The 14473-nt window shown below is 49.1% G+C and overlaps 1 protein-coding gene across 1 annotated transcript in view; it reads left to right on the top strand.

The window, feature by feature from the left end:
* Positions 1–3354: 3354 nt before the first annotated feature.
* The window catches only part of Col20a1 (collagen type XX alpha 1 chain), a 32355-nt gene continuing 21236 nt past the window's right edge, over positions 3355–14473 (top strand). The window contains exons 1-8 of the mRNA XM_057781226.1: positions 3355–3433; positions 5849–5959; positions 10306–10449; positions 10679–10834; positions 12078–12236; positions 12730–12849; positions 13327–13491; positions 14180–14332. Of these exons, the coding sequence (XP_057637209.1) occupies positions 3355–3433; positions 5849–5959; positions 10306–10449; positions 10679–10834; positions 12078–12236; positions 12730–12849; positions 13327–13491; positions 14180–14332 (1087 nt within the window). The remainder of the gene's footprint in view (positions 3434–5848; positions 5960–10305; positions 10450–10678; positions 10835–12077; positions 12237–12729; positions 12850–13326; positions 13492–14179; positions 14333–14473) is intronic.

Genomic DNA, 14473 nt, shown 5'->3' with positions numbered 1-14473 from the left:
GGCTCTGAGCTTGTGGCTTGGGTAGATAGCCATTCCTGGGCCATGTTGATGGGCTCTTATCCAGACTCCACATCCTTCTTGAGGAGGTAGTAGCTTGGCCTCTGCCTTCCATCCTCCTGACCCTGACTGGGAGATGCCCGGTGGGGGAGTGTGGAATCTATGAGTAGTGGCCTGCAGAGGGGCTTCTCCGTGGGTAGCTCTTAAGGGCCAGGGCTGATGCTGATGCATGGTCTCCCACCAAGTGGAGTTGGTGCCTCTGGTTAACTGGGGAGTGTGGCAGCTGACCACCAGAGGCATCTGTCTCTCAAGTCAGACCAGAGGGCACTTTGGGTCAGCCCTGTTCTCTGTGAAACCATTAAGACAATATTCTGAGTGTCTGCTAGCCACTTGGGGTCTTCACGCTTGATTGCTTGTGTTGTCTCTCCCGTTCTGGTATCCCCACTGTCGGGCTGTGGTCCAGGAGAAAGGTGAGCAGACTCTAGGGTATCCTGTTCTGGTTTATATTACGGATCCCAGAGCATGGGGATGGGGTGTACACATGTCATTGTACATGGGGAAGAGGACCATTGGGCTGGTTTGAGGGATTCCAGGGCATCACCAGGCAGCCTGAGGTGGATACAGGGTAGCCCACCTGAGAATCATAGTGTAGGGGAGTGCTGAGGTGTTTGTGCATGCATATAGGTGCTTCAAGGTGTCTGAGCTGTGGCCACACATGTGTATACCCAGAGATTACCAGGATGAGTTCCTTCATCTGATTGGCCATGGTGAAGGTCTGCAAAGACTGTGAGCCTAGGTCCCAGGTTGTGGGGTTTTTTGGGGTCCCTAGGAACAGAGTTAGGAGCTTTCAGCATGGCATCAAGAAAGAAGACTGTGCCCCCACTTGCATGGATTACATATTACATACTGGTCATTGACCAGGTTTGTCTGAGGCCATGTGTAAATTGGGTTGTCTCCTGGCCAGGGTGCATGAGGGCTCCTATGAACAATTGATTCATCTCAGAAGAGCACCTAGGAAGGAGGTACCTGCCATTGCTCTTCCCACAGACATGGATAGCCTGACCAAGTGGAATTAAGTCATCCAGCTTCAAGGAGCATATCCCAGGATATATGTTCCTATGCATCCTCTGGGCAACTCAGTAGGGAAACACAGTGTCCTAGGAGACAGAAGCTGGCAGTTCTGCAGCCTCCCATCTTGCTGGGCTGGGGCTAAGCTAGGGGACGGAGCAGGTGGTAAGGGACTTTGATCAGCCTAGGATATGGTGGGCTGGAGCCAATGTGTAGTTGAAAACCAAGCTGAGGCTGCACTGGACCCAGGGGAACCCAGAGTGACTGCTTCACGAGCCACGCCTTCAGATGGGAGCAGGAACCCTTTATCCTAGGCCTAGTCTTCTGAGCCAGCTTGCCAAGAGTTACAGGAGCTAGGCCACTGGGAGTTCAAGATGGATCAGGAGAGCTTTGCTTAGGGCAGAACCAGTTCGGGCTGTAGTGGAGACTGTGCACGGACATACCAGGTGCAAGTAGTGTAGGACTGGGCCTGCTCCTAGGGAACACTTGGGTTCTAGGGCAGAAAGGAAGGGAGTAGAGATCACGAACCCTAGTGGTTGGTAGAGTCTAAGTGGTCCTTCCAGTAGGCTGGCAGAGACTCCTAATGTCCAACACCTAGGACCATACAACTGGCCTTTATTCTCAAGAAGCCTGTTCCCTACTTCCCCTACTGGGATTCCCGTTGTGGCATGCAACGGGGTCCTTTGTGCTGGGACCATCATCTCATTCTCGGAAACATGCCTCAGGCAGCGGCAGACAGGGGAGGAGAAAGGACGTATGGGCGGGACAAGTGGTGATGTCAGGGATAGGGGCCTTTTATAAGCCCCAGCTTTCCGATGGGCACAGCTAGACCAGGAGGATCACAAGGCATCCTTGGAGCAGAAGGTTAGTGACTCAACTATGGCCCCTGGGCTGGATGGGTGAAGGGGCCACCAAGAGTTCACTCAGGGCTGTACTGGGGGGGTGACTTTGAACTTCCGAAAGAAAGATTGGAATAGGTGCTGAGGTCTCACAAGCAGAGAGACCAAGTGCCGCCCAAACACCTGAGCAGATTCTTGGGATCCTGTGAGGGTCTCAGATGACACTCAGAACTGAGGGTATACAGAAGGGCTGTGTCCAGCAGAGGGAGGCTCATGTTCTTCAACTGTGACATGAGATAGGAGTGGCTTCAGAATGAGTTCAGAAGGTTAGGGTCATCTAAATGTGGCACCTATAGACAGACAGTGATCCGTACTGAAGCCTTAGTTTGGATTCCTTGACTAGGTGCATATATCCACTCTAGGGTGGTGGTTCTCAACCCTCCTGATGCTGACCCTTTAATGCAGTTTCTCATGGTGTGGTAACCCCCATCTTAAATTATTTTCATTGCTACCTTGTAACTAATTTTGTTACTGTTCTGAATCATGTTTTCCGATGGTCTTAGGCCATCCCTGTGAAAAGGCAATTCGAACCCTCAGGGGTCACAACCCACAGTTGAGAACCACAGCTCTAGAGTGTATCAGCCTGCAGCCTTCCTGCAGGTCTGGGCCCCTGCTCAGGGAGAGCTGAATTCCTTGCAGAGGGTACCCTTGAATATGCAGGGAAGTTTTTCAGGTCCTTTGTTCAGTGGGGTGGAGAATCTGGATTCCCCAGGACTTCCATCACCTCAGGCTCACAAAATCCAGACTGGGTCATGTTCGTGTCCCCTCCTCCAAAGTACCGCCCCTGGGCAGTGGACTCTTGACCTCTCTTTCAAACATTGTCTCCCAACTTCTGAGAGCTCTCAAGTTTCCCGATACTTTTCATCCCTAGCCCTAATGTGCCTGCCTGCTTCTGCTCTGATCAGAATTTGGTCTTGAGTGTGTCCTTTGCTTGAGGGCAAACCGCCCAAAGTGAGGACCTTGATGGTAGGGTTCTGTCCAAGCCAATCCCAGACTCTGTGGGGATGCTGGGGCCTCAAGGTGTTGTCACTCTTAGTGACCCTGACTGTGTATATCTGTTGTGGATATGGACACCAAGGGGGCATGGACAGGTATCCTGGACCCGATGGACCCTACTCGGGGAGAGTGCTTTGGAGTACACAGGAGGTTGTGCAGCTAAGGGTCCTTTGTTCAGTGGGACGCCTCTGTGCTAGTCTTAGATCCTCAGTGTCTGTCACTATCCCCATTATAACAAGTCATAGACCTCTGGGTACCACACATGTCTGTGGAGACATCCTGCTGGTCCATGGGAATGGATGGAGAAACTGGCTTCCTGGTTTGGGGTGGGAGCAGATGGCTGAATTAGTGGTGAAGGGCTGTGGCCTCTCCTCCCGCAGGCAGGCTGCTCGTCATGAACCTCCGAGGCTCCCACCTCCACTCCTGCCTCTGGATGTTGTTGGGTGCCACCTTGGCTTTGGGGCAGGGACAAGGTAAGGAGACAATGCCCCCACTGCCTGCAGGAGGAACCCTGCTGCAAACCTTTGGCCTTCCATAGCAGGCATTTCCAAACAGATTGAACGTCTGTGTAAGAGCTGTTGCAGCAACAGGCAAGCTGTCAAGACAGAGGGAGAGAGTCTTCATTCTCAGCTTTTGTCCTGACTTTTGGCGCTGTGGTCTTCCAGTTTCAGCCTTGCTTGGGGAGGTTTTTTGTTTTTTCTCATCTTTTTCAGGATTACTGGCTTACTCCAAATTTAATCCTGTAGCGATGCTTTCCTTAGTTATTCTGTGAACCTTTCAGTGTGGTATCAGACAGCACACACACAGCTTAATTGAGAGAAAGATTCCTGCCTCCTCCTTCTTGAGATGAAAAGGCCTTCCTGCACTGTCTTAGACAGGTGGTGCATCTCTCCTTTCTGCACAAGTCTTAGGACAAGAGTTTCTATCTGGTCCCCTCCTATTTGGCCACTCCAGCCGCTCTTCTTGGAAAAGGCTCCCCTGGTGTCTTCCATGACCTCCAAGCGGTGTGTACAGGACTTGGGGAGGGTCTATGTTGCAGAATCATTCCAGTGGAGCTGCTGCTGGCTCAGGTGGGTCCCAGGAAGACAAGTTGCTGTGTCCCTTTAGCCTCCACACTCATGACTACACCTAGGTCCCAGGAGCGCCTGACTGGTTTGAACCTGTTTCTAGGATTACACAAATATCTAATCTCATCCATGATAAGAACCAATTCCTGTCCCTACTATCCACTGCACTGTAGGCAGGTCCAGCTCAGGTTGGCCTGGAGGCCAGCAGACTCCATTTCCCAGCATATCCACCATCCAGAGAGGTGACTGCCACAGAGGAGGGTCCCTCAGCTCCCTTTGTTCAGACAGAGGAGCCCCAAGGTGGGCTTGTGGACTGGGACTTCAATCAGAAGGAAGCCTTGCTATGAGTATGACCAATTGAGAGAGATTCCACAAGACCCACAATGCACTGTTCTCCCACCTCAGATCTCAGTGTGTCAGGCTGCTCCTCATCAGCCCTTTGCATGGCTGCAGTGGACTGGGGTCTCAGAGAACAACCAAAGACACAGGGCCCACATGTCTGCCAACTGGCTGGGAGGTGCAGCTGAGGTTAGGGAGGGAAGCATGTGCCTGTGCGGTCTCTGAAAGGGAAGTTCTAAAAGTCTCTAACACATTGCAGGGGGAGGAGAGAAACAGAAGGCTCTTCATGGCATGGATTGGGGCCCCTGCTCACAGCTGGCCTGTCAGAGACCCCACCTTCTCCTGACACATTTCTGCCTTCAGTAGATCACTGTCAGAGCAGCCAAGCCCATCTGGAAACAGCTCATTCTGAATGGGTCATTGTGTCTTCCCCAGACGCCCCCAGTCTTTGCTTATCTCTCTGTGCCCCCACACATGGCAAAGGGACTAGAAGAGGCCTCTGTCCCCATTTTCCAAAAATAACTGCCTGCACCACAGAGCCCGGAAGCTTTCTGGGAGGTCAGCACAGACCCCACTGCCCTCTCCTCCCCATTGACCATGGGTATCTCTCCCTCTTCCATGGGTAGCAGGAACCTGAAGCAGCTGATCTCATTGCATCCACCATCAGAAAGCAGAGAGGACTGAACTTGTACGCTAGAGCTCAACTCACTAGCTCAGTGTCATATGGTCTGACTCTCCTGCCAAAGGAATAGTTCCATCTACAATTAAAATGTGTCTCCCCACATTGTTAACAAATCAAGATAATCCCCCACAGGCATACTGTCAGTCCAATATCCCAGGCGATTTTAGATTCTGTTAAGTTAGCAGTACTAACCATCATACTGCCAATCTAGTGTGAGGGCTAAGCTAGGTGTGTATCCTACACGTGCCAACATTTAGGCACAGGTGCACACAGACACACCGTGTGTGATAAGCAGACAGCCACCACCACACTTCCAGCTGAGGTCCTTTATCCAGTCTACCCACAAGGGGTGCATCAACTTAGCATGACTTTGGCAGTGGGGGCACCTTCAGCAGCACGGCTGCTTCTACAGAATTCTTGAGAGCAGGAGACACAAAGCAGCTTCTAAGGCCCTGGGCAGTGGGTCAGCAGCTGCTGTTTTACCTCTGCACCTCTAATCATCACAGGGTGGGCACTGCTCCTGATGCTGATCTGAGCCTCCTTTGCAGCAGGGGCTTCCCCTTGGGTGGGATTAGACTCCCTCCTGCTGAAGCTAACAGTGTGGCCATGTCATTGAGAATCTTCAGGGTGAAGGATTTTTCCTCCACAGAAAAATCTTGAGCCACAGACTCTTCAGACACCTAGATGAAGATATGTCCCTTCCAAGATCTTAGTGGAGGCCTACCTCTGGTTGTAGGAGGCGGTCAATTAGCCGCTGGTAATTCTGTCTTGCACCCCAACCTCCAATCCTGTTTTTACAGTAAGCGGCCGTCTAAGGCTGGCAGTATTGCCTGAGGACCAGCTGCAGATGAAGTGGAGGGAAGCAGAGGGAAGTGGCCTTGGCTACTTGGTGCAGGTGACACCTATGGCAGGTATGGCTTCCGCTCCTTTTCCATTAGGACTGTTAGAAATGGGTCTAGGCTCTCAAGAAAATGACCCCAGTCCCAAGTGTTTGGCAAAGCATGCAGTTTTACTTCTGCAGAATGGTATGTAGCCAAGTTTAATCAAGTGAGCACAGCCAGTCAGAGGCCCCACTATGGTTTTGTTCCTAACCAAAGGAGTCTTGTACTGCACTCTGAGTGATCAGAGCTGGGTCTCACGTTCTTACAGATTGGCTAACTTAAAGCAATATAGTTGGTTAACAAAGTACATCTTCTAAGAGTACGATGCACCTCGAGCACAAACATGGATCTTAGAAAAATGCTGAAGGGTGGACAGGGACTTTTTTTCTCCCAGATGCCTTTATTTTTATTTTTCCCACAAATTTCTTTAAAGATGGAACCTCCTTTGTCTCATTAAATGCTTCAGTAGAAAAGGCAGTGCATTTTATTTACACCTACAGGACCAAGGCTCTCCACTGAGAAAAGCAAGGAGAATGACTCTTTAGCTAACAGGGGGTCACTGGGCCTGCTCTAGCCGGCGTCTCCCCACTCTCTGGCCGGGCCGTTTCTACATTTCCTCCATCAGCCTCCATCACATGGAGCAGATGCAGCTGGGGAGGCCTCTGTATTCCCCTGTACCCAGCACGAGCACACACAGAAGGTGCTCAGGACATATGCTTTGAAGAAGTGGTGACTTCCACTTCAGAACAGGTCCTAGGGCTTTAAGAACAGCGTGGATCCTGCATGCAGTGAGCTTGTGAGAAAGCAGTTAGCCCTCCAGTTACAGGGACAGGGTCGTGATGACACAGGCTTAAATTGGGTGTGGTAAGGTTATACCTGTTTTCTAATACTGAGGCAAGAGGATCCCCTGTTCAAGGCCAACCTGAGTTACATAGATGCTCTTTTTATTTTTTTTTTTTACTGTGGCTTAGAGGAAGATTAATAGATTCAGCTCCATAAATTATGAAAGAATAATTGTAGGGATGGAGATGTAGATCAGTGGTAGGCTTGCCCAGCATGTGCGAGGCCCTGGTATGATTGAGCTCCAGTATTGAAAAAAGAAAAAAGAAAAACTAAGAATTTAAACATCCATATTAAGTTATATGGAACAGAAAAGTAAATTTGGGTAGACTAGAAAGAAATGATAGAAAAGGGAAAAATAGAAATAAAAACAGGAGGTGAATCAACAAAGCCAAAAGATATAAAATACTAATAAAATGGATAACACAATACTAATAAAACCAATAACAAAGTAATTGATTTGAGTTTAAATCTACAGTCTTCCAATTTGCTTTCTTTTTAGAAAGATTCTAAATGGATAGTGACCCAGAGTATTCTTTTTAGCCAGTATGACAGTCTGTCTTTTTAAATTGTGTGTGTATGTGCATGCACACATGTGTGTGCGTGTGTATTGATGCAGGTGCCCTTAAAGGCCAGAGGAGAGGGATGTTTCTGGGTCTTGAGTTACAGGCAGCTGCGAGTTTGCGAGTTACCAAGCGTTGGCCGGGAACTGAACTTCATCTGCTACTTTTGTAGCAGATGCTCTTAACTGTTTGCCATCTTTCCAACCCCAATCTTTGTCTTTTAGTTGAAACATTTTATTTATTTTTATTTAACAAAGTAATTGATTTATTGAACTTTAAAGCTACATTCTTCCAATTTTCTTTCTTTTTGATATACTTTTGTTACACTTTTATTCTCTTCTTCTTTGGGGCTATTTTTATGGGAATTTTAAACACCTGGAAAGCAACAGGGTGTGATGGAGCCTGGGGTTTGGCACTAAATGCCACAGGTAACACGTGACTAGCCCAGCTTTGTTTCCCTTCTTGTCACCCTCCTGGGTGCATGATCTTAAAGCAAATCTGAGACATGCTATAATTCTGTCTGTATTTGTTCTCCTTGAAGAAGGAACGACTCAAACACAGCTCAAAGGCCATTGGCATGCCTCCAAATTAAAACCACAACTTTGTAGTTCATCCAAAAATATTTTCTACAATTGAGCAACCTTAATTAGAACCCCCAAACGAAGATACACATCTTTCCCCCCCCCCCTGAAATAGGGTCTTTCTTTCTGGCCCAGCTTGGCCTTTAGCTCCCAATTCCCTCACCTCAGCCTCCTGAGTATTGAGATTGCCAAGTGTGAGCCACACGCCAGGTTGAGGTATACATCCATCTTACTAGTCCTGTGCCTCTTGTAATTTTTCCTCTCTCCTTTTCCCTTAGTATTTACTTGTAGGAGAAGCCAGATCCCCGTGTCCTTGTCTAGCAATGACATCTTTGAGATGCTGTATGACTTGCCCCTCTCTCTCCTGTGTCTCCTGCAGATTGGTAGTTGGATCCTGGAGTTTAGTCAGGTTCAAGTTGGCCTGTGTTTGCTAGTGAAGATTGTTGCTAGTGGTATGGGTGTTCTTGGTTTTTGTTTGTTTGTTTGTTTGTTTTGTATCGCAGATGGCTGTCCATGTTTACTTTTACTGTAGCATTAAGATTGGCTGGCAGGTATTGGATGAAGAGTTCATGTCTTCATGAACTTGATAGTCACTCATTTATCTCCTCATGCCCTAGTGACCACCTTAGACACAGCAGCACACATCCTTATAAACATGTGGCAAGCCTGATATCTTTGTCACCTTTCATAGGTGATGCTTCATGAATCCTATTCTGTAGATATATTAAATCTCATAACATATTTTCAGTATGATAGTTGGTTATTAGTCTACATCTATAAAGGTAAGCTCATGTCCTAGTCTGTTTTTCTTTTCTTTTTTTAAGTTGAGATAGGGTCATACTATATAGTTTAGGCTAGTCTTTTTTTTTTTTTTGTAAGGCAAAAATTTATTAATGGCTGGGTCTTATTTTCAGTCTGCCATAGTAGGAGAATAGAAACAGTCCATATTAAAGGCAAGAGCAGTTTCTTTATATCAGGCAAGAGAGTGATTTAAGAGTGGAATTTTGCAGATATTTTTATGATCATGGTAATGGTACATGTTTATGGTCATAGAGTTCACAAACCACAAAACATCTTATGGTCAATCAATTCTCAGAACAACAAAAACAATTTATGATGTGTAATTCACAATGTTGTTGAGGAAAAACCACCCAAAAAGTTAACCTCTAGCTGAGGAAATGATAAAAATCTAACACTGTTTAATTAAAAAGAAAAATGAAGTCAGCTGTCTTTAATCTGTAACAAACCAAAGGCAACAGGAAGTAAACTATCTCAATGAGCACGATTTACACAGGACAAGTCAAAGCCTGTATCCAGTGACCCCTTCCTTCAACAACAAAGCCACACCTCCTTAAAACTCCACACACTGTGGGGGACATTTTATTTCTAACCACCAAATTCTACTCCCTAGCCCCTAAAGGCATGCAACTATATCATAATGCAAAAATGCATTCAGTCCAAATGCAAAAGATTCCAGTCTATCACAATCTAAACAACATTTAAAAGTCTAAAGTCCAGAGTCTCTTCTGAGTCATGTAGTAACTTTCATTGTAATTAAAATAAAAAAACAGATCACATACTTCCAGCATATAATGGCACAGGATACTCATTACCATTCCCAAACACAGGGAAGAAAGTATGGAAATACTGGACCAAAACAAGACCGAAAACCAGCTGGGAAACTCCAAACTGTTTCCACGTCTGATGTCAGAATGTTCTGCAGAGCTCCAATTCCCTTCAGTTTGCTGACTGTAACACACTTCTTTCTCATGGGAGGTCTCCACTTCTTGTCAGCAGCTTTCTTCACCAGATATCTCATGATTCTGGCATCTCCAATATCTTGGGGTCTCCAAGGAAATACAGGTTTCTCCTTCACAGTTTCACACAGTAACCACTCTGGGCTTCCATTCAGCACACCCCTGACACATGGATGGCCTTAGTCACTTTCCTTACCTTTCTTCTATCCTTGAAGCAGAATCATGAGGTCAAAGCTGCCGAGTTCTCTTGGCCCCTTCTCCAGCTTTGTTTTCAATAATTTCCTTCACCGCCTAAGGCTGGTTGTTCTGGAACTTGCTTTGTAGACAAGGCTGGCCTCAAACAAGAGATCTACCTGGCTCTGCCTTCCCAGTGCTGCAATTAAAGGCATGTATCACCACACCTGGCTGTAAGCTTCTTTTTAATTCCTTTCACAAGTTGGAAACTTATCCGGATGGGATGTGCCCTGAGGTCACCACTACCATGTTTCTATTTCTTAATCTGTTTATCTCCTGGAACACAGAATTCAACTCCATTACACTTAACTCCATTCCTGGTGCACACACATCGACCCACATGTATGTACACATATGTATAGTAAATTTGGGAGTCTCAACAACTCTCCACCTCCACCTAGGGGACTTGGAGCAGGAGCTGATATTAACCACCAAGATGCCCAAGGCCACCGTGGGTGGCCTGAGCCCTTCCAAGGGCTACATCTTGCAGATCTTCGAGCTCACTGACTCTGGGCCTGTCCTGCTGGTGCGAAGGGAGTTTGTGAGTAAGTCCTCCTGCACACAGACAGGGGTGAGTGTGGGCGGAAGGCAGCTCGCCTTGTGACCTGGGGCATTCTGCCTGTGAGGTGCTAGGGTCTTGTTTCCTGTTCCCGACATTGCTGCTCACTTCCTATGAGGTGGAAAGGTTCAGGAAGTACATAAACTCCCAAACCCCAAGCCCCTGCTCCCACCCGGGGTTGGTGTACTAACAGTCAGTCCCTCCTTTCTCTGCAGTTGAGGATCTGAAGAGCCACTCTCCGAGCAGAGGCAGCCGGAGGCTGGTAGGACCCACCCTGGATCCTACCTCCTTCCCTTTGCAGGCCTCAGACCCTGAGAAAATACCTGAGCCCAGCATCGCCTTCACCTCGAGCAGAGACTGGCCCATTCTTGGTGGGTCAAAGTAGAGTGGAAGTAAATCCTGGGTGTTGTGCATGTGGCAGGGGGAAGCCCTCTGATGCTTCTTGTGTCTCTTGCCGTATGGCCATAAATTCTTGTTTGTATTTGACCACATGCTCTAGCTTTAATTTAGGCTAGTCATATTCCTGGACTCACAATCTCAGGTGCAGGGGCCAGGTAGTTTTTGTCCCAGAACCCTAGCTTAGGTCTGGGAGGTGCGTGGTAGTAGATGAAACCCCTCCTTTTGCCTCCAGCAGTGGCCAATAAGGATCAGAGGAAACTCAAGCAGGGCTTTGGTGTGCAGGACCCTGCTCAGCCAACCACAGACCTGGAGAGGCAGAGCCACATTGCGGACTCTGTGGGGAAGGGAGAGCAGCTAGGTAAGGTGATTGCTGTGTTCTGTGGGGTCAGATTAGGTGAGGCCATCTCCTCGCTTGTGCCCCGCACATCAGGAGCACCACTGCCTTCTTCACCAGACACAGAGCTATGGGAAGACTTCTGTGCTCAGATTTGGGCATTACTCCCTCATGTCAGGCCCTGTGCCCCATTATGTTGTTATGAATCAGGTCTTCTTCTACAATGTTGCCCCACTATTGAGGGTCTTACAGACATGCCTGGGCCTCCCCCTTTAGACTGAGCATCAGAAACCACAGAGGAATCGTCTACCTGGCTTTGTTTAGAAATCTCATGAGACTTGCCAGGAGCAATCTGTGTCAAATTATCAGTGGCCCCAGGAAGCATGTTATCCACAAAGAACTCTAGGGTGATGGAAGATTCTGAGGTCACAGAAGTAGTTTCTGATTGCTACTGCCCTGCCTGGTCTTCCTGGCAATTTATCCGGTTTGGACTGTCTGTGGCGCTAGCACCCCCACCCATGACTAGTGGCCACCTACAGGTAGCCAGGTTGGGAAATGTGGGTGGTGGAGCCTGATCAGCCCAGGGACTAAATTGTCAGGTTCAGACATAGTGCTGCCAGGGGGCTTGGAAGGCAGAGGTGACCCCTAGACCTAAGACTGTGATCAGCCCTCTTTGAGGGGACTTAGAGAAATTGAAACCCCAAACTAGGATGCAAGAGGGTTTTTCTAAATCTAGGGGGACACAAAGTCCTTGGAGACCCTGACCCCGAAGATCTCAGGGAAGGGTATTTTGAGGCCTTCAGTCAGGTCTACAATGCCTCAGGTGTCCTGGGGAGGCCATAAGCCTCACCCAATATCTCACCCATTCTTACCTGCTCCAGCTGACCCCCAGTTCCACTGTATGCCCCCAACTCCTACCGATATAATCTTCCTGGTGGACGGGTCCTGGAGCATCGGCCACAGCCACTTCCAGCAGGTCAAAGACTTCCTGGCCAGCATCATCACACCTTTTGAAATAGGACCAGATAAAGTCCAAGTAGGTGGGTACCACCTCCTTTATATTGCCCTTGGGGGATCTTGGACCTCTTAAGCCAGCAGAAGGCTGGCAGCTGCCCTCATAACAGGATAGGGAATGCTATAGCCTCCCAAAGTCCAGCAGCCTGTGAAGAGAGTTGAGAAACCTGGCTGATGGAAGCCTACTTGGTCTGGATTGGGTCATGTGATTGATTCACTTTCCCAGTGAACCAGGGTAGCTGTTATAGTCTGCGGGAATGACTGACTCCCAGTCAGCCCCTCTGATTATACCCCTAGGAGAGCCTTGAACCCTGAAAATGTGTCTTTTCCTGGAAGTGGAACCACCAATGGCTATGCCCAGAGCAGGCAACTCTGTAGACATGGTCTTCAAAATAGTCCTGGCACTGAGGGTGCAGTAGTACAATATTGCCTAGCATGCTTTCCCTAGGGCTGCAAAAAAAGAAAGAAAGAAACCAAAAATCAAACAAAACACCCCCAGCAACCAGAGTCCACCCCCAGGTCTGACTCAGTACAGTGGAGACCCCCAGACCGAGTGGGACCTGAACTCCTTCCACACCAAGGAGCAGGTGCTGGCAGCGGTGCACAGCCTCCGGTACAGAGGAGGAAACACATTCACAGGTAAGTCCTGGGCCTTGAGGCTTGGCTATTATGAAACCTCTTGGCCAACCTCCTTTTAATCCCCGTCCACGCCTGAACATTTGTGTGATGGGCAGGTGCTGAATCCACTCCACACTTTAGAGAGCAAACTCCACCTGCACCACCCACCTCAACCTTTGGCAAAAGTGTGGAACTTTGGGCACCTTGTTGAGATCGAGTGTCTATGCTGATCAGAGGCAGCTTCTGTCTGGATCCCACTCAGCTGGACTCTCAGTCTCACAGGTGGCTTCTTAGAAGACACAGGCATGGCCTTGCTGGGCCTTGGGTACACTCCACAGCAGGCGCTGTCCCTGATCCCCGGTGTCTTTAGTCTGGCAAGGCAGGAGGGACAAGACGCATGAACAGAGAGCCCTGGGATCAAGTGTGGGAGCAGCTGTGGCCGAGAAGGCACCTGAGGAGGGAGTGGTTGTCTGTCACTTTTCCCCTGATGTTCCTAAGGCCTTGCCCTAAACCATGTACTGGGGCAGAACCTGAAGCCAGCAGCAGGTGCCCGTCCAGAGGCAGCCAAAGTGTTGATTCTGGTGACGGATGGCAAGTCCCAAGATGATGTGCGCACAGCTGCCCGGATTCTTAAGGATCAGGACATTGATGTCTTTGTTGTGGGTGAGCCTGCACAGTGCCCAGGCCCTAGGTTAGAATGCTCATGGCGGGGTGGGCTCTGGGTCACAGACACATTTGTATTCGGGCTTCACCACCTCCGCTGAAAGATTGGGTGTCCTGCAGCTTCCACACCCATAGAGGCCAGAGGGTGAGACCGGCTCCACAGAGGTGCATGGTTGCACCTTGCAGCAGCATCTGCAATATCTGTCCCTGCCCACTTTGTTGCGACACTCCCCTAACTCCTTGCAGCCCTTCAGCTCACACTGCAGGTAGCCTTCAAACGGGTTCCCTGCCTGGCAGCTGCCCTTGTGTCTGACAGCTCTCCTACCTTCTCCATCTGCTCCCCAAGCAAGGATTGTTCCTGGTGCTCTCTGGGGCATCAACCACACTCACTGCCCTCTGTTTGATGGGGAAGGAAACTTCAAATGTAGGGAGTTGCTCTAGGAGCCCTTCTCTACCCAGGACTCCCCTCTTTTATGGACACCTGTCACCAGCATCCACATAGTCTGGCCGGCTTTCCACAGCTCCCAGAATTAAGCATACTGGCCTCCCTATGTCCACTGAGATCCCATGGGATCCAGGACATTTGGCTTCACTGTGTGTCCTCCCGTGGTACTGTGTGTAAACAGGATGAGAACTCAGAGTGGTGCACTCTGTTGGCCACCTGTTGTCATGTGCTTCCCCAAAGCAGGTGTGAAGAACGCCGATGAGGCTGAACTGAAACTCCTGGCCTCCCAGCCACTGGACATCACCGTCCACAATGTGCTGGACTTCCCCCAGCTGGCCACCTTAGCTGCTCTACTCAGCCGCCTTGTTTGCCAAAAGATCCAGGGCAGGGGCCCAGGTAAGGATGCAACCCCACAGTGACCGAGGAACAGGGAGACTGAGGCTACACCTGGCCAGTTTTCATGGCCTGTACTAAACCAGGTGGTGGATGTCTGTCTTGGTTATGTTGGGAGAATCTTCCTATCTCTCCTACACATGG

The sequence above is a fragment of the Chionomys nivalis genome, chromosome 9 (assembly GCF_950005125.1).
Source record: "Chionomys nivalis chromosome 9, mChiNiv1.1, whole genome shotgun sequence".
Classification (NCBI taxonomy): Eukaryota; Metazoa; Chordata; class Mammalia; order Rodentia; family Cricetidae; genus Chionomys; species Chionomys nivalis.
Note: the sequence above shows the minus strand (reverse complement) of the source record. Positions and strands in the feature narration are given on the sequence as shown.